This window comes from Astatotilapia calliptera, chromosome 13, assembly GCF_964374335.1.
Source record: "Astatotilapia calliptera chromosome 13, fAstCal68.1, whole genome shotgun sequence".
Taxonomy (NCBI): domain Eukaryota; kingdom Metazoa; phylum Chordata; class Actinopteri; order Cichliformes; family Cichlidae; genus Astatotilapia; species Astatotilapia calliptera.
Genome location: NC_137434.1, coordinates 13,938,644 through 13,961,240, shown reverse-complemented (window position 1 = coordinate 13,961,240; position 22,597 = coordinate 13,938,644). Strand labels below are relative to the sequence as shown.

General features: G+C 39.3%; 1 protein-coding gene across 1 annotated transcript in view; it reads right to left on the bottom strand.

Moving 5' to 3' along the window:
- Nucleotides 1-22,597, bottom strand: part of eys (EGF-like photoreceptor maintenance factor) — a 178,577-nt gene that overhangs the window by 35,892 nt on the left and 120,088 nt on the right. Inside the window, exons 40-42 of the mRNA XM_080288105.1 lie at nucleotides 20,545-20,721; nucleotides 10,501-10,651; nucleotides 1,656-1,764 (exon numbers count right to left, since the gene is read on the bottom strand). Coding sequence (XP_080144231.1) covers nucleotides 1,656-1,764; nucleotides 10,501-10,651; nucleotides 20,545-20,721 — 437 coding nt within the window. The remainder of the gene's footprint in view (nucleotides 1-1,655; nucleotides 1,765-10,500; nucleotides 10,652-20,544; nucleotides 20,722-22,597) is intronic.

Below are 22,597 nucleotides of genomic sequence, written 5' to 3'. Positions count from 1 at the left end.
TTCCCTTTATCTATGAGTAATTATACCCCTACGGCACCGGCTACTGGGCATTGAATGCAATCTGGTCTCATACACCAGTAGAGCAGCAAGCCTGCTGTGAACCCTGACACAGTAGCTCTATAGCTGGGTGTATCCTGTCTTTGTACTAATTAAAAAGAAACTGATCCAAAATGAAAACTACAGCCTGCCACTTTGCCACAGCCCTGAGTAACTAGATAACAGTGTTTAGTGAGAAATCAAGATACTTCTAATTTGACATATACTAACAGTGAAATAGATGGCAATATTGCTTCACCAACATCTGCTAAGCTGTCTGATTAGCCTCGGCAGTCTAGACTGGAAAGTGACAGCAGCTATCTCTCTCTGAAGTCTACAGCTGGCTTTAGTTTTGAGCCCACTCACTTCTTCTCTTGGCTGACAGTGTCAGATAAAGCCAACACAAATACAACACAAATAACTAAAGCACATATTTGTTTCCAAGACATTTTTAAGATCTTCATTTGATACAAAACACTACAAGTAGCTTTTTACTGGTATTGTTTATCCACAAATATACACAGCGTGTAAGTGTAAGTGTAAGTAGTATTTTTTTATTTTTAGAAACACACTCATTCACTTCATCTTTAAACCTGACAATACAAGAAAATGTTTAGCACTGTGATGTCTAATTGTAGCAAAGATAGTGCTCGTGTAATGAATGAGGAACAAAGAAACATGTTGGCATCTCAAATTAGAAGACCATAAATCACACTGAGGAGTGGGAGGCATGTTGGGCCAGTGGGAAGGTTGAGACTCTCTCTGCATATTTGAATGTGAAAGCAAAATTATTAATTAATAACAAATATAGGTGTTGTTAATCAAATTAATGAGCCAGAAAAAAAAAGACCAGCCTGTGATTAATAATAGAACAAGCTTGATGTGGCTTACATGTTTGCCAATTGTGATTATCTATAGATAATACTGTAAAAGATGCACTTTTTTCTAAATGGAAGCCTGTTTTGTATTCATAAAGCAATGGGCTTTGGCAGCACACAACAACATACAGTCAATCTACTGATGGCCCTGCTGTCATGAGTTCTATAAGTTGTTTATTTGAATGTGGCGAGTCTGTTGGCACTGTGGGGGTGCCAAATGTATAGGGCTGTGGGACAAAAATGCAGGGATGTCAGGGAAAAAAAATTGCCAGTAAACATCATCGGTCTATATGACATAAATGCCAGGGCATATTTCCTGTGTTGCTCTTTAACATTAATGCTGCATTTATACTGTTTTACTTCATAATTGTCACAATGACATTTAGCAGATTTCAGAAATTTTAGATAACAATGCAGCCTTTATATAAGCAAAGACATTGACAAACAACCCTGCTACAAAAACTAAAAGCCACTGATGGCTTTGTGGCATTCATTATTAGAGCAGCGTTTAAATGCTGGAATGGCTCTCGATGGAAATACATGCATATTTCTTTAATTATTATTATTTACTGAAGAATATCGGGATCCACGGGCGATGATATTACTGCTGTACCAACATTTCAATGTTTTTAAGGCAAACTGTGCTGTAAAAGGAATAAGATAACTGAGAGATAATTATGTGTTTGAAATGAGATGATGGTTGTACAAAGGGTAGATTTGAGTGCAGAGAAGTCAGGATACCTGTGACACAGGGTATGAGATGTACTCCTCGAGATGCTGAGCCGTGCCATTATCTGCAGCTATTTCAATCATACACGGGCCTCCTTGTTTGCCAACAGGCAGATTGTATCTGTTAAAAGAGAAGACACAGAAACCAGGGGTAAGTTAGGAAGCCCTCTCCCTGCCATGTCTGATACTCACAATAACGCCAACAAAGTGTGGAAAAGGCTCTGATGGAGAAACAAACAGAGCAGACAGCAGTGAAGCTCCTAATGTGACCATGGAGAATATTCCATAAACTTACTAGATATACATTACACATCGTTTTATAAGACACTTTATGCACTGGCACACTGGGTCTGAAGTAATGGTCCGTTTGTATCACAAGCTCTCACCCTAAACCCAGGAGAGACAAGAAAAAACAGGCAATGTTTTCCCCAGTTTTGGATTTAAATAAGAAAGCCAGAAACAGGTTTTGGCTCAGTGCTGCAGTGCTTTTTATTTTCTGTAAGTAGTTGTGTTTCTCAGCCAAATTGAAATGGACACAGTAATGCAACAGTACCTATGGAGTGCCTAAAGAAAAACCACAGAGTGAGATCACCAATCATAACCAGGTACATGATCTGTGACATAAATACCAGTTTTAATAACATTTTCTATGATTTTCTACCACTGCTACTACTGATAACAATGATAACAATAGGCCAAAAACATGATTATGGGTATGAGTGCTCATTATGTCATTCAGGATTAATTAATGATAAAAACGAGGGCACAAACTAGATATACATTACAAACCTAATGAGAAGGAAGATAATTTTATCATTTGACCCTCAGCGTCTCTCTGGGGAAATATACAATTGTAGTAGTCATTAATGTTGCAGCCGTAATGTTAAGTAGATGGTCTACTTGTGTCATATTCCAGCTCTGGCAAAGTCAAGTGATCCCCTCTCCCCAATTCATCACCGGCCTTATGCTGGCAGTACACAATAGAAGCCACTTTAAAAGACTCAACATTATGCAAAAGGTTGCACGCTCTCCGCCACACACGTAAACACGGCAATGCGTGATGCCCTTTGTGTTCTGTGGGTTTCTTTGCCACCAGCCTGTAAACACGCCACACAACTACGATTGTGTGTATTTCGTAACTTATTCAGCCATTCTTTTTGACTGTACCGATGATGACTGATGAGGAACAACCCTCAAACGTCTGCTTTAATAGCCAGATGGAAACAATCAGAGCAATCGCCCTCCTGCTAATTTGAAACAGCCTTCCAGGACACCTCCCTGCGGCAATCATACTCAACTTCAGGTAGGACTAATTACAGGTGTGGAAATCATAAGAGCCGTTTTGTACACACTCACTGATAAATTAAGGCACATTTACATTGGCAAATGTGAAAGGCAACCTAATGTCCACAAAAGACATCCATTAACATCCTGGTGGTGCTCAGTGTGTTCCAGTGAGCTCACTCTCTTACATTGGGATATTGCCCCGCTGTTCCTTGGATCCTAATGAAAGGGATAGAGTTGTGCGATATATCAATCCTTATCTTTGTGCAACAAAAATGGACCATTTTGCGAGGTATGAAACATCACAACATCATTACAACCTCTATTGCTGAGGGCGCTTGATGAATATTTTGGTGCTTACCACAGTAGCTTTTATTCGGGCTACTGATGCTACAAAAACTGTCCCTGGGAGATATGGAAAGCATGCACACAAAGTAAGCGAACTTGATGAGTTCTTATGAGCACATTTAATATTCCAGCAAGCTAATTTACAATAGTCTTGCTTTAAGGAAAACGTGACTATTTATATATTTTTAAAAATGAGTACAACTACTTTATGTGGTGTAGATAGCTAGAAATATGACCTACAGCTCCACATTATAATCGCCACACACATACACACAAGCCCAAAACCAAACAAACAAACATATGAATGAATAAGAAGGAAAAGAAACAGTGGTTTTCTCTAATGTAGGGAAGAAACTGTGATTTCTTATTGGGCCCCTTGTGCACCATTCATTTCTGGGTCTCACAGGACCCACGCAGCAAAGTTCCAGTTTGAGGTAAACAAACAGAGACGGATAAATATTTCTCCAAAGACAGACCACACCACAATATGGCTGTGATCATTTTCCTAACTCAATCATCATTTATGCATTTGTTCATCTGGCTAATGTTCTAATCATGAGTGATTTGTCATCTCTAACATCCTCATTTAGACTGCGTCTGGTGTGTGACTAATTAAGGTGCAACTGCATTACAGCAACTTTCCGGAGGATCACAACTGAAATATTACCTGGAATGTTAAGGGACCTTGCAAATATTTTCAGGACTGCACCTTTACACAGAGGTATTTGTTAAACCTGAAGGTGGGTGTTTGTCTCTACAATCCAATAAGAACATTCCCTCTTCACAGTCCCCTGCAGACAACTAATAATAAAGGAGGACAATCATTAAAATATTACTTTTGCATGAAACATCTGAAAGTATTGGCAACAGATGGCAGTAAAACATCATGCACTGCACGGTGCCCTTGCAACAGTTTTTAGTGTCTGGGGGAAAAAAGGCACAAAAAAGCCTTGTTATTCTAGCCATATTTCTGATTCTTACAAAGAGCAAATCATAATGTGTAACATGTAAGTTGTGAAGTTATCATTTGTGAGTCATTTGATTGATTTAAGTGTCTGTTAGTTCTGCAAATGGAGACTATGCTCAGTAGGGTTTATTATCAGTGAGCTGTAGCTGGCACACACACACAAAGAAGACAAGTACCAACTGTTACTTTGATATTCTTATTAGCACAACAGGTCGCGGCGCTGCATCTGATTTAACTGAAAATAACCTTACATATGGTTACAAATCATGAAATGTCATATCACACCACTGCACCTATTGCACAAGATATACAAAGGGGTCTGTTTGTTGTTTTTGTTGTTGTTTTTTCCATAAGTGCAACATGCTCTTTATCAGATCATAAACTACACCTACATTGACTGTAATGGCTGGCTCTGGTGCAGTTACTTTCACACAAGCAGCACTGCAGCATTTGCTGCATAATTTGTGCTGTGACTGGCAAGCCTCAATTAATTTGGGTAGCCTGTGTTCTATCATTATATCTCCAGCAATACAATTAGACAGCACACAGCAACACTCGTGGTATTGTGAAGCTTCACAAAAGAAACTCCAAGTGAGCAGGCAGGGCTGCTGCTGAATCTTTCATGGGAGGACTTGTCAATACAACTCTGAATAGTGTGTAATTGATACATATACCTTGCTGTGAAAAAAAAAAGGACGTGGTTTCAAAAACAAAAACGGCCCTTATTAAATCAGATACTTTTGAAACAAGCGCACATATGGCGTGCCATTTCCCCAAATACATTTTTCTCTATTACTCTCCAAAGGATTAATACCCAGCAGGGAAGTGTTCACTTGTAATGTAGCAGTTTGGTAATTACTTTCACAAACTGCAAAGGGGTTATGTACCCATTAATAGGATAGACGCAAATCATAAGATTGATCTAACCACATCGTATAACAAAATGCACCATTGATTGACTCGCACTAAAATGCCCTCTTAGTTCTATATCAGCAAACATTATGCTGAGTGAAGTAAATCAGCGTTTCGGAGCTGAAGAGGACTCGAACTCAGAAAGCGGAGTTTCCAATGTTTCTGTGACAATAATTCAAAGAAGTCAGATTCCCCGACTCCCTGAGATGCCCTGAAATAAGTTACTTTTTTGAAATTCTTTCCAGTGTTTCTTCTCACAGCATAAGTCTGTTTTCTTCCTGGTACCAGCGGCTGTTGCTAGGAGACATTTCACACCCACATGTTCATTTTTTTCTACAAAACTATTCGATGATCACTGAACAGGCCATTAAATATAAGTTTAATGATTAAATAATTAAATAATCGTTAAAGTTCAATATGCGATGCAAATGATAGCATGCTCGCTGAATTAAAAACTGAACGAGAAACTAAAGTCGCCATTTTTTAAATTCTTTTATTATTGTGAAAAGCAACAGTTAGAGAATCATAATAATTTAATCAGCAACTAATAATTAATGCTCTTCCTGTTATTTGCTGTCCTGTGTTTTGTGGTCAGAGCAAGCACATACTATTTCAGGACACACAGGAAGGGCATAGCAAGAGCTGCATTAGAAGAATCGTGAACCAGTGTTTTGTTTTCGTTTATCGGAGCTGTAGAGGAAGTAAAAGTCTGGACATCATGGCCTCATCCATTAGTCATAGACTTGGTTGACTGATCCTTGGCTCATTCTGTTCTGTGCTGGAGGAAAGACACTCAAGAGTATGTGTACAAAAACATTGCTTGGACAAAACAACCCACCTATAATGTGGCTGTAATGTGAATACGGTGCTAATTTAAAAGAAAAGTGATTTAAGGGATCTAATTATGAAATAAACATTCACTGAGAAGCACTTCATTAGGCAAACCTGTTCAATTGCTCATTATCACAAATCATCCAATTCCGTGGGAGAAACTCCGAGCATTTAAACACGTAGAAAGGGTCAAGACGAGCTGCTGCAGTTCAAACCGAGCATCAGAATCGTGAAGAACGGTGGTTTAAGTGACTTTGAATGTGGTACGGTTGTTGGTGCCAGACGAGCTGGTTTGAGTATTTCAGGAACTGCTGATCTACTGGGATTTTTTTCCACACGGCCATTTCTAGGATTTACAGAGAATGTTCTGATAGAGAGAAAATATCCAGTGAGTGGGAGTTCTCAGGGTGAAAATGCCTTGTTGTTGCTAGAAGTGAGACTGCACTGAGCTGACAGGATGGTAACAGTAACCAGAATAGCCACTCGTTACAACCAGGATATGCAGAAGAGCATCTGTGCAGGCAGATCAATTTGAACCTGAAGTAGCAGCAGAAGACCACACCGGGTGCCCGTCCTGTCAACTAAGAACAGAAACTGAGGCTACAGCTCACACAGACTTACCAAACCTAAAAAGGAGAAAATTGGAAAAATGTTGCCTGGTCTGATGAGCCTCAATTTCTGCTGCAGCATTCAGATGACTGGTCTGAATTTGGTATGAAAACCATGAAAACCTGGATCCATCCTGCCTTGTTTTTGCGGCTCAGGCTGCTGATTGAGGTGTAATGTGTGGGCGGTACTTTGTGGGGCACACTTTAGGTGCCTTAGTACCATCGTTTAAATGCTATAGCCTACTTGAGTATTATTACCAACCATGCCAATCCCTTTATGGCCACAGAGTGCACGCCTTCTGATTGCTGCTTTCAGCAGGACACGGTGCCATGTCAAAAAGCCCAAATCATCTGAAACTGGTTTCTTGAACAAGAACAACACTTTGCTCAAATGGCCTCCACAATCACAAGATCTCAATCCAACAGAGCACCTTTGTGATGTGGTGGAGCAAAAGATTTGCATCTGCAGCATCTGTGTGATGCTCTCATGCCAAGACCAAAAGTCTTGAGGATTGTTTCCAGCCTCTTGCTGAATCTATGCCATGAAGAATTAGGACACGAATTAGGACAGTTTTAAAGGGAAAAGGAGAGTCCAACCCAGTATTGTCAAGGTGTACCTAATAAAGTGTAAATACAGATGTACATTTCTTTTGAAATCAAAGCAATTCAAGACAGAATTAAAACAACCTGCAATACTACCCTATGGCATCACCAAAGAAGACTAAAGGCAAGTTTTTTTGAGAATCTTTGCTTTCAGTGATCAAGCAGAACGCTGACATTTTCATCCTTTCAAACAAAGGTTGTAAGAAAAGACGTGATGACGAGGTATTCATGCACTGCTTCTACACAAACTGAAAATTTGGTGCATTTTCAACAGTAAAAAACATCAACATGAACATCAAAACCCAGAAGGTGCTAGACACAGGATCCTCAGTCAGACAAAAAAGAATATTTTTCAGTAAGCCTGAATCATACTTGAGACACTACTCCCATTCCTTTGACTGAAGAGAAAAAAGCACCAACAAAAGCAGCATAAATTTAAATAATCATGTCTGCCAGGGACTCCGAGTTCACCTCTGACAAGGTAAGAAATGTGATGCTGCAGAATGCTGTGTGTCATCCTTGTTGATCTTTGACTGAGTGTAAATGGAAATTACTCCAACAGTGAATGGCAAGTAGTACGGGATTCAGCTAAAAGCATACACACCTCACAAATGACCAGGGGAGCGTTTGGAGTCTGCCACTCTCAAATTTAATCGCAGCAGTATTGCCTTAAACATCCCCAAAGGAAAACTTCCCAACATCAAAAACCAAGCCAGCAACAAACATGTCCTCCCCAAATGAAAAATGACACAGCATCCCCCCTGCACACTCCCCTTTGTGAATTTATCTGGCAGCAAGGGGCATTTCAGCAGTGGCTTTTTGTCTTGCCAGCATTTGTCTGCTCTGGAGTGCTACAGCCCATTTGTGCTTTAAGTGAAATAATACAATTAAACATTTCTGGAGAGGGAAAATATAATACAAAGTTGCTGCCTTGTGGAAATGTTTTGCATGCTTCACAGCTGTTATCAATCTGCCTTTGCGTTACACACGGTTTTGTGAAAACACAATGCACCGTAACACCATTACATTTAGAAAATCTGCATAGCTATTGATAGCGTGTCTGAATAAATATAATATAAGTTATTATAATCCATTTTCCCGAAACCAAACTCAGTGTTTCTACACAGCCAAAGTGTTCATAATTCAATGGAAGCTCACTGGAGAGAAAGGTATGGACTTTATATTTCATGTATGTGGCAGCCAATTTAAACAGTCCTGAATGTTTCAGTGAAATGAATCACATTTTCCTTTTGAAGACCAACAAAAGGAAAATGTGATTCATTCAATTATGTTTACTGTCAGGACTGGCTTCTAAATTCTTGATTAAATATTCATAATGTCTTTTATCCCTTTGTTGAGGATGATTAGCAAGACGAAGTGGTGCACGACTGCTAAACAGTGTTCCTTCATAGCTAAGAGGATTTCAAATAGGGCGAGGTAAAGAAACATTAACACTCTTTATCATGGTTTTAAGTTGGATTTTTGCTTAATTATATGTGATCATAATGTAGGGAAAACAATTTAAGTAAAAAACAAACAAGCATTTTTGCATCTGCGACGTCGTACCCCGTGCAGCAGTTATGTCACCAGAAATAAAGCTTATGAAAAATGAGTGTCAATGTTTTCATACTATAGTACTGAAGCTTGGTCGGGTAATGTTGAATAGGCTTTGTAGCAACGCTGCTGTGTGGGTGCAACAGACAGACATTTATGGGTATAACATGAGAAAGTCAAAGGGGTGTAACTGTATTTGTATAAAAACAGGTAAATGTTTTCCCTTTCCGATGTTAGGTGCAGTGGCACCACACAACCCGAGATGACAGCAAGATAGAAAAAAAAGAGCATTTGAGAGTCATGCAAGAGGGAAAGATTGGGAAAAAAAATATGGAGATGAGACTGTGTTACAGTGCCTTCAGGCAATTTCAATTTTTTCACCGGTCATTGGAGTCTGGATTACAGTATTTACAGTTAAATACAACCACAGCACTGCACTGCATACATGCTGACAACAGCAAGGCATCTGTATTCAGTGTTGCCAACTATCACCCAAGGAAAGTAGGTACTCTGTGCTCAAACATGACTTGATGATGTCATGGGCTCATTTGCATATGAATAAAATTGCTGAACCGATCAAGAGCAAATAGAAGCAGAGCTCAGCAGCAGGCACTCTCTCATTTCTCCTGCTGGCTTACTCTGCCCCACAGTGATGAAGCCTCTAAGCCTTTGTGTGCAGTACAGAGACACAAGATCAGCAGTGCAGGGGGAAGGATGGCTGATCAGAACTATTTGAAAGGAACAAGCAATAAGTCAAAATATATATGAATCAGGTCTGGTAACGAGTCTACTGCCAAATGTTTGAAAGTGAGATGTTTTCCCATGATAAATCTAAAGAGTAGTTATATTTGTTGCTTATGCCTTTTCATAAGCAGTATTACTAAAGGACATAAAAAAGGAGCTAAATTTAGTTACTAGTAAGATGGATATTTTGCTATTGTTTTTATGCAATTTGTGTATGCTAGTGGAGTTTTAAAACTGTTGATAGGTAAAAAATAATGCCGATAAGATGTAAACAATTTACATATTACTATTCATTATTTTAGTTCACAAATGTACAGTTACAGTATGTAAAACACATTTTAGCCAACAAACAGAGATCAAAAACATTCATTTAAAGAAGATTTAGATTGTTTCTACTATTGACTGTTCCAGATCCCGATTTGCTCCTGAGCTTTCCCAGTCTGTGGAAGGCCATCAACCTACTGTTTACCTCAGCTGGCAATGCTGACTGAGAAGTGTCCACCTTCTTTTACGCTAGAAAAGTCTGTAACATTTTGTGAAAGGAGTCCGTTATGGGTGGATGTAACTTTGTTGGAGTCTGTTGCTTGAAAGACTGTAACGGGAAAGTGCGATTTTAAGGACAACTGAGCCTAACATTAGCGGGCATAATGTTAGCTTACAACTAGTTGTTGTTTACTCAGCTCTTGTCAGCTGTACAGACAATGAATGTTGATAACAAATTATTGCGACAATATCGGGAATACACAAGCATGATGAACACATTTTGATCCTCTTTGATCCTCCCACAACAGTATTTTTAATAGATTTATAATAGCTTTTATGAGAATGCATCAGTTTGTTGGAACCTATGAGTACAGTTTTCTTTTTTCTATTAAATAACTTCAAAAAATGACTGACTGTACCTTCAATCGTTCTAGGCCTGCTTGACACATGTTACAAAAAACGTTCTTCCCTGGCAGTTGAATTCTAGGTGAATGACAGCAAAGTAGAAGCACCATATCGTTACCTGATGGTGACTGACGTCCATCTGTTGTTATTGATGTTCTGATTTACAGCTGCATGCAAAATATGACTGCCACCACAACCAAGTTTAGCAACAGGGCTTCCATCTTGAAGGAAAACATGAAGGAACTGATCCCCAAAGTTCTGCTCCTGAGCTGGAAAGGTAAGAAAATCACAATTAGTAAATAGCCTCTTTTTGCATATTGCTGTATTGTATCAGTACAATATTCGTTACATGATTTCAAACTTATCAAAGATACTGAGTGTATAAAATGAGGCCCCTTTGTGTGTGACTTTAAAATCTGAAAATAGAAGATGATCTGATTTGAACATGTTCAGTTGAGTAACTACGGTAGCTGCACAGGGCTTCTTCCATATGCTTTCCTCACATTGTATGCTAATTTTTCAAAATGATCTTTAATCTCTGCTGTGTGATGCATTTTAATGTGTTAAAAATAAAGATGCAATACAAATACAAATACAAAAACAGAGGTAATATACAGGACCACTACCTGACACCTGAGGGAAGATTGCTATCTGCCAACAAATGCCATTACACAGTCAAAATACATGCCTCCTTGAAGCTTACAAAGACCTAGTTCACATTGCTGTGAGTTCTACAATAAATGCACAAACTGGGCAATCATTCCCTCAACAAAACAGCTAAGAATAAACTGACTTAGACCTGATAAAATCTAAAGTGTAAGGCTTAAAAGGCATTGCAAGCACTCGCACTGTTTTTTTTTTGTTGAAGGATTAAATTAGGATGGACCAAATGGCATACAAATCATTCAGTCTTAGCCGAGTTAAAAGTAACAAGAAAATATGAAAGAAATAGATAGAAATCTACTCAAAGGTCATGGAGAGCTCAATTGAAAAAGTATAGTGAATAATAATCAATTCTCGCTGAGAGATCGAAACTTTCCACTGGATACTCCCACCTACAAGGGGGAAATTGTTGAAAAGAGAAGAGAAGAGAGAGGAGACTGATTCGAGATAAATCTTCTCTGCCCACTGCTGCAGACACCGTGTTAGTAAAGACCTACAAGGAAGTAAGTACAGGGCTCCTTGTCCCTTATACCACTGGTGGAAACTGAAACTTTGGTCCTCACTGTCTGACAGACCTCCTTAAATCAAACTGCTCCTTTCACAGTCTGAGCTATATGAAGCTATCTGAGACTTGGCATCGAACATAAAGCGCTGTTCACTTATGAGTAATGATTCATATTATAACATACCAAGACTGCATCAATATGAGCTGAATCATCCCTGTGCGTGTGCCACACAGGAACCACACTATTCAGAGCTACTAGGATAACAGTAAAATGTTTTTTTATTACCATTATGCCATGGTATGGTTAGCAGAAAGCAGTGAGTTTTCTGCTTCAAAAGATAAAGATCCACTCATGTGCACATAAACACACAAGTTTTCAGTAGGTTTATTGCAGGGAGGAGAGGTAAGAGGTAGCAAGCAAGAGGGTATCCTCAGGATATAAGTATCTTCCCCATGGATCACTCTAGTAGGTCTCATTCTGCCTGCCTACCAGGAGAATGATTACCAGGTACTTTTATCACAGCTTGGGCTCTCAAGATCCAAAACATTTTTTTTTTAAATTTAAGCAGAACAATCTTGCGACTGGAGGACTGATGGTAAATCTACATTTTGCTCCTGCTGGAAAAGCCTCTGGGAAATGGCAGCTGGTGCGACTTTTCCCCAACCTTTGTGGTCTTGATTGCAAAACAGGAATATGACCTCTACAGTATGTCACTTAACTCCAGCACATTATATCTCAATGGGAGATTTTGAGTGTCTTGCAAGTGAGACAGTGCATTGTGGGAGCGACAGCCAGCAGCAGCAGCATGAAATTCTCCCCCACACACACTATCGAGGTCTTCAACTGTCTAAGAACACAGGAGCAAAAGGGGAGCAACATAAAATGCAGCAGGGAGACAGAGACCAAACTTGCCCACTGTCAGGGAAGACATTCCTGCAAGTCAGAGGACTGAACAGCAATAGTGCCCAGTTAGAGGGACCTAAAATATTTCTTTGTTTCCAACAGGGCTTATAGGGCACATTTCAGCTGAATTACAGAGGGCGACAGGGGACCACACACCCAGAGGGAACTACTGAGTAGACTCAACACAATCAGGGTTGGCCTATTTCATTTCACAATGACAATGGTAACTGCGTCAAAACTCTTTGCTAGGCTAGGACCAGGACAGAGGTGTGTGGGCAGAGACATTCCTGTGGCATCTCTCTTGAAGTAATGAAATGAGTGGAGGATTTGGACACGGGAGAAAAATTGAACAAAAGCAGAGCTTGTTGTTTTAAGGGTATATGGCAACTCATGTGAAAGCTCAGAACAATTCCTCCAGGGCAAGAAGGGCATCAAGAAAATCCCCATCTCTTTGTCCACAGGAGGCAATGCTTAGCTTAATATGCTACACTCAGATAAATGTATTCTTTAAGCTGACCATTCTTTGTCTTAGGAAACAACAGGGATGCATTTAACAGTGCAGTGCCATACTACAAGCCACTGTTGCAGAATGACACACAGGAATAAATATCTCACTCCTATAATTTTCTGATCTTTGTTCTGCAGAAGGGTAGGACTCTTAGCCCAAGAAAAAATAGCAGTAGGGACACTGTAGGTAGCAAGGCATCATTCATAGTAGAATAAGAGGCTTTTACATGGCTTCATTTGTCTGGAGCATTTAATTAGTTTGCATCCTGCTCGAAGAGATAAAATTACTCTCATTCACTTGTTCAGTAATCTTCCTTTCTTGGTCGTCTGCTCTTCTGTATGATCATGCTGCCAGCACATGATTTCATCCAGAGACACAGTATTCATTGTTACAGCTTTCCTAAAATGTCCTGTGGTCGTGGCATGGATCCTCCGTGGATCCGGCTCATGCTGTGGATGCTTTATAGCATCAGAATCTGGGACGTTTGGAGACTGGGTCAGTGACTAATAATGCTTTTGGTGGGCAGAATGTGACAAATTAACATCCAGTCAAAAGTCATAATCCACAGTTCGGCAGTAGAACACCGCAGTGTAACATGTAATCAGATTTTTCAGTTCACCTCTCAGTGATTTAATAAATCTCAGCGGTATTTAAGATGTAAAAAATTGTGTCCAACTTGCCTTTTGTTGTCATTCAAATCATAAAAGTCAACCTTCTTTTGATACCGTTCTCAATAAAGGTGTTAACTCTGGATCGTGCCTGCAACAGTACCAAACCGCTTTGTTATAAAATACATCTTATGCAAGAGACTTCATGTCAAGGGCAGAAAAAACACATATTCTGGTGTTCATCTCTATTTGGCGATTTCCATATATCTATCTAAAAAGGCTCAGCTGATTCCAGTATATTAAAAGTGCTCTTTTTCACAAATTATTACAGGGCTGGCAAGCGTCTGAGAAGCTGATAAATCTGTGTCCAGTCTGAATCCTTCCAAGAGCCTTTGTTTAGTCAAAAATGTATTGTTTGCTTAAATGCAAGCACCTGTTTAATTTTAGAGCAACACGGACTCTTTATACGTGAAGACAAAATGCAACTGATGAGTTGTTAAATGCAGTTATGTTTTGAATATAATCTTTGAGGCTGTGGACAGCTACAGGTACCTTGGTGTTCATCTGAACAACAGACTGGACTGGACTCATAACTCAGACGCCCTCTACAGGAAAGGGCAGAGCAGGCTGTACCTGCTGCGGAGACTCAGGTCGTTTGGGGTGGAGGGCCCACTCCTGAAGACCTTCTATGACTCTGTGGTGGCTTCTGCTATCTTTTATGGTGTGGTCTGCTGGGGCGGCAGCATCTCTGCTGGGGACAGGAAGAGACTGAACAGGGTGATCCGAAGGGCCAGCTCTGTTCTAGGATGCCCTCTGGACCCAGTGGAGGTGGTGAGTGACAGGAGAACGGCGGCTAAGCTGTCATCCCTGTTGGACAACGTCTCCCACCCCATGCAGCAGACTGTGACAGCACTGAGCAGCTCCTTCAGTGGGAGACTGCGGCACCCACGGTGTGGGACGGAGAGATTTCGCAGGTCTTTCCTCCCCACTGCTGTCAGACTCCACAACAAAGACTTTAACTGAACAAACATACACATCCACACATGTGCAATAACACTAAGTGCAATAATCTTTTCTGGCATCGTTGTATTTTTACTCAGTTGTATATAGCATTCGTATTCTATTTTTATCTTATTGTATATTTTTATTCTATTTTATTCTACTGTATATAGTATATTATTTTATTCTATTCTGTACAGCTGTGTACTGTATTTATTCTTATTGTATTTTAATTTTTGCCTCATAACTTTTGCACTGTCCACTTCCTGCTGTGACAAAACAAATTTCCCACGTGTGGGACTAATAAAGGTTATCTTATCTTATCTTATCTTATCTTATCTTAGTCAGCAGCATGAAATGAGATAATAATTTGAGATACACAGTACTTGACTTTCCTCTAGCAAACAATTGCTTTTGACGCTTTTTGCTTGTGGTAAAGTCACAAGGCATTATTAAAAAAAAAGCTTGCGCTGAGAGGAAAAGCTTGAAAGTGGAAAGGAAATATGACTCAAACATTATGGTATGGTGCAAAAATATTCGGACACCCGGGGCCTGTTAATAGCAGTGCATATATTTGCTGTGAAAAACTTACATGAGGTGAGAAACAAGGGATGCTGCAGTTTTTTTTTAAATCACCTTCAGAAGGGTTTAAAAAACAATTATAATTTTAAAGCAAGCAGTGGGCGGTGCTGGTTGGAACAGGGCAGCAGCCAGTGAGTCACTTTAAATACTGAAGGAGACTGAAATGTTTAAGTCTGAATTTAACCTGCTGCTGTCATAAACATGCTGCATTCTGCCAAAGAAATGTAAAACTAACTAACCAGTAAAATATTCTTTAACAAAGCAAACAAAGCAAAAAAAACGAACAAAGGGCAAAAATTACATTAAAAGGGCAACATGGAATGACCATTTATTTTATTTATATAACACCGAATCACAACAACAGTTACCTCAATGAGCTTTATATTGTGAGTTTAAGACCCTACAATAATACAGATAAAACCACAAGAATCAGATGACTGTGAGCAAGCACTTTGGTGACTGTGGGAAGGAAAAACTCCCTTTTAATAGAAGGAAACCAGGCTCAGGGAGGGGGAGTCATCTGTCATCTACCAGTTGGGAGTGAGTGGAAGAAGACAGTACAAAAGACATGCTGTGTTACCCACTAAGATATTGTGTATTAAAATACTGAATAATATCCTTTTTTTAAATTTTTTCAAAAACACAGTGGGCTGTCAAATGTTTATGAATGGACTAACAAAGGAAGCCTTACACTTCTTACTTCCTACTGCAAAAATAAGCCTCTCTCATCTCCTCTCAAATCAATTTCTGCTTAGCTCTATAACTCATTCGCTGCCAGATATTATTTTCTCTAGATGTCAATGTTGCAGCATCTTTTATTTTGCTATTTTTCTTCTGTAAGGATATTGTTTCCTACAGTCCCCATGGCCCTGTTACTCTGTGCTGAACTTAACAGAGCGTTCGTCCTTCTGCCAGTCGCTGTCACCTGTTTTCTCTCTCTCTCTCTCCCCCTCCCCCTCTCTCTTGCTCACCCCACCTCCTCTATTTTTTCTTCTCCAGCTGACAATTGAAGTCCAGGGGGAGACTCGCGAGTTTGCTTCAGGGAGAGGTGTAAAGAAAAGGGGGAGCAGAGAATAAGGAGCAGGTCTGGCGCGGAGAGTCTTCGCATCTCAATGCACGTCTTTTGGTTTTCTTCTGATTAACTTTGTCTGTTTGATCTCTCGAGTTTTCTTTTCAGTTCCTATTCACTGATGTGAAAGAGATGGGTGCTATATGCCAGGAAGTATTTCTAGATAAAAGGCACCGTGCCCACTATTTATGCTTTCTGAACATCCATCTCTTTTCGTGACAAGGCTCGCAGTCTGCTTTCTGTGCCAGTGAGATACTGTAAATATTACTGAGAACAGTGAGCAGGCGGATTTAATTGAACCAACTAACCTAAAATTATGACTATGTTTTGTAATTTACAGCCGTGTTCACGTCTACAATTGAGTGTGGTGAAAGCTGGTTTGGAATAAAGATGACATCAGGTTGAAACAGCAGTCAGTTTTTCAAACTGATCTATAGTATAAATCTGCAAAGGCTTAGACTGGTATAACTTATGATCCACACAGCTAGACAACTGGTGGCAGTGAATATATGAGGCGACTTATGCCAGGGTGGAAGTGAGACAATACTGCTATCTTGACGTCAAGTCACATCTGACAACTACAAAGGGGGTGTTACTGTACAACCTTTGAAACCACATTCTTTCAAATCACGTCGTTGTCTTTATTCCTTAAGAATAAAGATAAATTGTGTTACAGAGTCCTGATTTAAGTAATTATAATATAAGTGTTTCCTGTTATTGTTCTGCATATAGTACGGGAAAAATACTAATTAGAGAACTCAGGCAACAACTTGCATTAAACTGTGTAGTTTGTAATGCATAGCTTTGTATATAAAATACATAGCTTATGACTTATGACAGATGCAAATGCATTCTCAGTCATATTATGAAAAGCTTTTCTTGGGCAGAAAAAAAAGCTCCCTGAAGCTATATTCTTTTTATCCATGTAATATTCGGTTTTTCAAACAGAAAAGAAAAAAAAAAATCAAAATTCAAACCATTACTTCAAGTATGGGGGAGCATACTAATGGCTTTGCTTTGTAATTATTCCGCTATTCTATTCTCAAACCTATCATTTGACATTTTTAAAAAAGTCCTTAATAATATACCCTAAATCTCTGCAACACAAACCAAATGTAGATTTGGATTTTATAGATAAAGAAAGATTTTTAGCATATAATAAAAATGCACATATATTGGGAATATGTCATTTTAAAAAGACTTTTCATTCCTTAATTTACTGACTGGTTGATTTTTGAACACTGTAATTAAGCGCCCGTGTCAGACAGGATACCGTATAGCTGTCTTTAAATTGATGTTACCATTGTCTATGTCTATTTAAGGTTTAGCTGGCTGACCTTTCAAATACACCAACCCTATATAAAGCACTAATTTAGACTTCTATTACATTCTGAGTGCAGCCTAATTAACAGCTCTTTAAATACAAAGATTTAAGTCTTTGGTGCAACGCTAATTCACTCAGTAGCCATCGTGGGAGGCCAATGTCAGCCCAGTGAAGAAAAGTCAAGCTATTATTACCCCAAAGAATAGTAAAAGTAAAACCACCTTTCCCCCCCACAAAATAGCCTATAGTGTCAAAAGCACACAGAAAGAATAATTCTGTTAGTTCTTTCAGAATTAAACTGCATAACAAAAGTCAGCTGGTACAAGCATAACTTCCTAGTGATAATGTAAGACTGTTAAATGAATTAACATACACTCTTCATCACATATTTTGGGTTCAAGGGGATATTTCACACCTGAATTTTAAACAACTCCTGGATTTACTCCTCGCCACTCTCATTACAGTTAGTCAAGCCAGAAATTCCACATTATGATCAAAGGAGAGGAAATACGGTTTAACCCTGAGGTGTACTGAGCTGTTTAATAGGTCCAGGACCTGTAGACGATGTCACCGATAAGAGGTTGATCTAGGTTACACCAGAAAGATGAATGTTATGATGTCTTCTGCTGGTGGGTATAGAATAAATTACCCATGATCGCCACACAATGTATGCTGGTTACAGTTCTGTTGCACTTGCACCTGACTTGCTGTGCTGTAACACGGGAACAACGAGAGGCTCCTAAACTCAAGGTGGATGCAGTTTTTAGAGCGAGGAGCCGGTCCACGGAGACCCAGAGTTGGATGCTTTTTTATTAGAGCAGCTCAATGCGTTCATGCTCTGGATTCACCCCTAAGCTGGCTGATACTTAATATATGCATACATATTTTGAACAGATGTGTAATACACACAAAGCAGGGTAAATTAACTAAAGTTCTCATGGCTCAGCTTTCTCAGTCCTCAAAAAAAAAAAAAAAAATCACTGACTCTTCTCTTCCCAAAACAATACTCCATTGTTATGAGGGTCTACTCGGGGTTGCCTGGCCTACCCACCCCAATCTTCTACTTTAACAAAGGAGAGTGTGTATGTGTGTGCACAGGTGTGGGAACAAAAGAGCTGGCAGCAGGCAGACATACAGTGTAGAGCTCACAGTGGACATAAAGGGTGATCCCAATGCTATCTCTGCGTGTGAGTGTCCAGCTCTTGCCTTATGAGGATTCCTTTGTTCGCTTTTACCTCACAGCTCAATCATCAGCACTGTAACAGCGAAAAAACTCCCAGCTGTCGACAGAAGACAAGGCTATCTGTAATCCTCCACCAGAGCACTGTTTGCGTTTCCTTCTGAGAAGTACATGGTGCTCCTGACACATTATCTTAACATTTGGTTGTAGCTGAATCCACTTATTTGCTGAAAATGTCATAACTAATTAAACATTGACTGAATGGCAGCTATGGCACAAGATACTCTCTAGGTTTCTGTGTCCTTTTACTTGCAGCCTTGGAAACGTAAGAGCTGTATTTGTATCCCACAATTCCCTGCATCAATAGATGACTCACTGCATGCCCTGGGTGACATTTAAAGTCAGGCCAGTGGCTTTTTTAAAATATTAATACTTGAGATTGATCAGTGCATGTAATCTTTTAAAGTGAAAGGGAAACACAATAGACTATTGCTTTAGCCCAGACTCTTTACATATCTCTTGTGTAATAAATATGCCGCCACATTCTCTGGAATAATGTCCAGAAGGACCTGAAATTGTCAGAGCTGGTTACTTTGGGGGGAAACTGAAGTCATTTCAAGGATGGAGAAAATAGCAGCCTCGGTCAGGGTGATTGCTCCTAAATTTGCAGTCAAACTGTTTTTGAGATTCGATGTGTTTCGCCCTTGATTTGTTTCACTATACATGAAATGGATATTGTGTCTGTGTAGTTTGATAGTTGTAACTAGGTTTGCTGCTGTCTTGGCCAGACCCTTCTTGAGATTTTACGTGATTAAAATGAAACAATCAAACAAGAAGAAAATATCTATATGTAAAATAGCATTAGGTACGTTTTGAATATGTTACAGAACGCTGATCAAATGCGATTCTCATTCACTCTCGTATTTCTTGTTTTCTTTGGCATAACAACTGTTGCAGAGCAGTTGTGTTTGCTGGAGCTTATGTAAACATGTCAGTGTAATCAACTTCTGAAAACATGACGTTCCCACAGAGGAGGTCGAGAGCATCTATAAAGAGACAACGAGCATGACAGCAGATGAATTTTTGCTGCTTGTCCAGAAACCATTAAGCAGTATAGACTTGTCTTCTGAGAGGCTCTTATCAATGCCACTATGTCTGTTTTCTGCAAATAAACCTGTTTCACTTGTTCTGCCAATCACCCAAGAGTCAAGATGCATTCTGAAGACGTTAACACATCCTCTTACGTTTACTAAGACAATATATATTTTGTTTAATTCTGAGGAAATAAGAGGAAATGGCTTTTTAAAAGCAAATTATTGCATCTGGACAAGAAATAGTCCAGCACATAACCCCAAAGTGTACTTCTCATGAGTACACTTTGTTTTTGTGCAGATTGCACAAATGAGATGTTAATGAAATGCTAATTTGTGAAATTTAGAGTTGGTGGCTATTGGCATTGTGTTAATTTCAGAAAGCACAAGATCAGCTAAGCAAATAGGATGCTGGCTCTGGATTAAATTTAAATGTAAATGACACAAATAAGCTATTGAGCCTCTGATTTAACTTCCTGAAAACAAAGCAAACTCATTTTTTGGTGTAAATGTTGATACAAGTAGAGGAATTTCCATCAATGGCAGCTGAATTACTTATTGGATAAATTAGCATCTTCTTGCACGACAATGCAGTATAAAAGAAGTGATGGCTTTTATTTCACCTTATATTACACCTGTAAAGATATAGTTAAGGGGGAAACACTCTATTATAAGGTTCCTTTTACAGTGTTGCAGGTCTTTACTGGTAATGGGAAAGACTGTACTCACTGTAGAGGATCGTTCCTTGTCTGGATCGGGTTTTCACTGTCAAACAGAGAAAAACGGGGGTGTCCTTGACTCCTGCGGGTCGATTATTGCTGACACCAGAAGGCTGGAGAAGCAACGCAAGCGGCCGTAGCTCCAAGTAGGAAGTTCCATCGAATGAAGGGATATATACTGTGGCATCTGGAAACAAGCATTAGATGCAAATTGATGCTTTGAGCTTACATGGTGTAAGAGAATTAGAATTGTAATATTACTTGGACAAAAAAAAACCCTCATACACACTTTATTGACCATTAGACAATATACTTATATATAAATGAAGAATGACATATCTTGTAAAAGCAATGCCCTACAGGGCTGTTGTTTGCAAACAGAAGAGCAAAAACTGGCTGCTGTGTGCCTTTGCAGCATAGACAGCCATCTGTGTGCAGAATCAGCAGGGCCTTGTCAGGGCTATGTGCTAGAGTGTCATTTCCCATTGGATGACAAAGTGATATGACTATAAGGAGAGGTGGAGGAGGTACACACTCAGGTCATCAACTTCGCAAGCCTGTGATGATATGTTGGCCTTTACACAAAGGACTTTGTACACCTGGTGGATAGCTTACTGCTCAGGTACATGACAGCCAATTCAAAATAGGCCACCTTGACTTCAGCTCAGGGGATTCTAACAAAACAGTCCAGCTCTCAAGTTGAGAGCTCATAATATACAATATGTGTTGGGTACAAAAAAAATAGAGAGATATTTTTTTATTGCATGATATATGAGAATGTTCTTTCATGACTCCAGTGTTCACTTTTTTGCGTTTTGATGTTGGATCAAATGGATTTTTAAAGTAGGATGTGAATGATTGACAATATTTAGAACAGACTACAAAGTAAAAGAAATGGAATAAGAAGAATATGAAGTTGTAGCAGGGGAAATCTCTAGGGATGCCTATAATGGAGGCGATATTATAGACTAACTTTATGCTTATACAAGGTATGGTTAAAAAGTTCTCGAACTCCATCGATAAAAACCCCTGCTATGTTTATGAAAGTACAGTTCTGACCACTTGCAGTGATAAGAGGGGTTAGGTCTCTGGCTGCAATGCTACAGGGAAAGCAGAGGTTGGAGACCGTGACATGAACAGAATTACTACGACTGTGTGCAACGAGCTTGCGATCTCATCTCGTTTGACATGGTTGCTTTCAAGATGGGGACCAGAAATGTTACCACTCGCAGTCAGTTGCCACCTTCAAAACGATTATGATATGTTAAGAAAGCGATAAAATGGCAATAAGGCAGAGTACGTCTGCTGTTTGTGACTGAATGGAATCATGTTGGCAATTACGTGCAATCTGTTTGTGATAATACACGATTAACTGAAGTAAATTGGCAAATATCGTAAATCTTTTGCCATCTGTTGCAAATCTGCTGCCTTTAACATACACAAAAATTCACATTAACTACTGAAATTCAGAGTCCAGCCACATACTCACATATCTGAAACAAGAATGTAGAAATCGTTCCACAAACAGTAGTTGCTGATGAACAGTGATTTCATCAGTAAAGAGATACATGGCAGACAAGTTGAGCTGAATCTAGTTGATTGCAGCATGTTGGAATCTGTCCATGTTTATGAAATATCATTTGCAAACCTTCCCCATTCTTTTTGGAGACAGTTTGCCTCCCACCGGGCAACCATTTGGTCACAGGACGCAAAAGTTAGCAAACCTTGATTTTTAGTTGTAGCAAGGAGATTGCCATTCTTACTTTACTCTAGTGTGACAGCACCAGAGGAGGTACAGGCCTTATGTTTTTATCTTTTATATGAAAAATTTGAGGATTTTTGACCAACCACAGATGTTATTCAAGTAATGTGCTTATAGACATGTATACCTTACCACAGCTCTGTGACACTATACGTTTATTTAAAATCAGGTTAAAGGTTAATCCGATATCTAATGTTTTCCTGCAGCAAACATTGTCTTTTATATGTGCTCAGCCTTACTCACATTATGCAGTATTGTTTCAAGGTTTTGAGAAAATGCATTCTCCTGTGGTCACATTTAT